The sequence below is a fragment of the Branchiostoma floridae genome, chromosome 12 (assembly GCF_000003815.2).
Source record: "Branchiostoma floridae strain S238N-H82 chromosome 12, Bfl_VNyyK, whole genome shotgun sequence".
Lineage (NCBI taxonomy): Eukaryota > Metazoa > Chordata > Leptocardii > Amphioxiformes > Branchiostomatidae > Branchiostoma > Branchiostoma floridae.
Window position 1 is genome coordinate 13,981,829 of NC_049990.1, and position 1,428 is coordinate 13,983,256.

Below are 1,428 nucleotides of genomic sequence, written 5' to 3' on the forward strand. Positions count from 1 at the left end.
CGGCTTTCACGGTGACGACTGTAACGTGAACTTATCATTACTGATAACAAATAATTCACAGACTTTTTTTTATGTGCACTTGCCGCAACGGTGAACATTCAGTTCCGAGAACAAGTTAAATTTTCTCAGACCGTGAAAGTTTGGTACCGAGAAGACAAGGTGAATTACAGTACTTGTGGTGTCTGATTTGGTTAACCAGGGCTCGAAATTCATTTTTGGGGTTATGTGCACTGGTGCACCCAACCTAGAAAATTGGGTGCACCAAAGATTTTGGGGTGCACCTCATTATCTTTCTAACACATAGAAGTCAAGAACATGGTGTTTTATAGTATACTGAATCATATTTTTACATACATAAACCTATGAAAATATCTGGGTGCATCCTGCATGTGCACCCACAGAAAAAAAAATGGGTGCACAGCTCCAATTTGGGGTGCACAATGGGTGCACAAATACCAAGTATTTTGAGCTCTTATGATATTTAAGCGAGGCAAAGGCTTAAATTGTCAAGAAAAGCCTCAACTTGTGCTGCATACACTGTGTAAGTTGTAACTTAAAGTTATACTTTGTATAAAAAAAAGGGAGCAACATCATTTGTACATGTTTAACATATGGACGACAAACTCTGCAACAAAAAAAGTGATGCAAGCATGTGAAGAAAGAGTTGGTCAAAAATAAAATGTATTACATTCTAGTTGTTAGGATGGTTAAACAAAATCTTGACTAGTCTTCAAACCCACGTCTCAGAATATGGTCTATAAGTGAACAGTCTTCTGGATTTTATATTCAAGCCTATAATACAAACACACACACAAACACACACTTTCAGCAGACTTACCCCCCATGTTTGTCTGTGGTTGGGCCCCAAATGTCCCGTTAGGCTGTCCACCCCCGCCGCCACCGAAGAATGGATTTGTCCCGGCTGCAGGAGCGGTTGATGAGGGGGCAGCACTACTGAGGAAGGGGTTAGCTGCTCCTGGGGGAGGGGGGGGGGGGGATGTCAGAGTTAGTTTCTCTGTTAGTCTCTGCTGTTTCCAACAAGAACTTAGGCCAATATTAACTCAATTTCTTATAGAGAAATGCTAACACTTTATATCCAATATTATTATAAAAAAATGTTCATTCAACGAAACCGAAAGAATCACTCTGTTTAGAGAAGCCACAAAGACTTATCCGAACTTCCCCACATTGACAGACGAACAGAAAGCCACTTTTCTCTTGAAATTGCAGAACCCACAAATTTTAGAAAAGGTGTGGCTTTTCATCTCCCTCTGCTTCCAAAAAAGAAGTCAAACCCAACCTCCTGTTTAGAAGTAGCCAACACTAGTATTAGAGTAGAATATTGTTCATAACTGTCCATTGTCACTTGTATATCTACTAAGTTTATACCATGTGCTTGCAATTAGCCCTCGGGCACGAACTTGCAAT

General features: G+C 40.3%; 1 protein-coding gene across 1 annotated transcript in view; it reads right to left on the minus strand.

The window, feature by feature from the left end:
• LOC118427013 (arf-GAP domain and FG repeat-containing protein 1-like) overlaps positions 1 to 1,428 on the minus strand; it is a 16,506-nt gene that overhangs the window by 5,274 nt on the left and 9,804 nt on the right. The window contains exon 9 of the mRNA XM_035836650.1: positions 839 to 1,028. Within this exon, the coding sequence (XP_035692543.1) occupies positions 839 to 1,028 (190 nt within the window). The remainder of the gene's footprint in view (positions 1 to 838; positions 1,029 to 1,428) is intronic.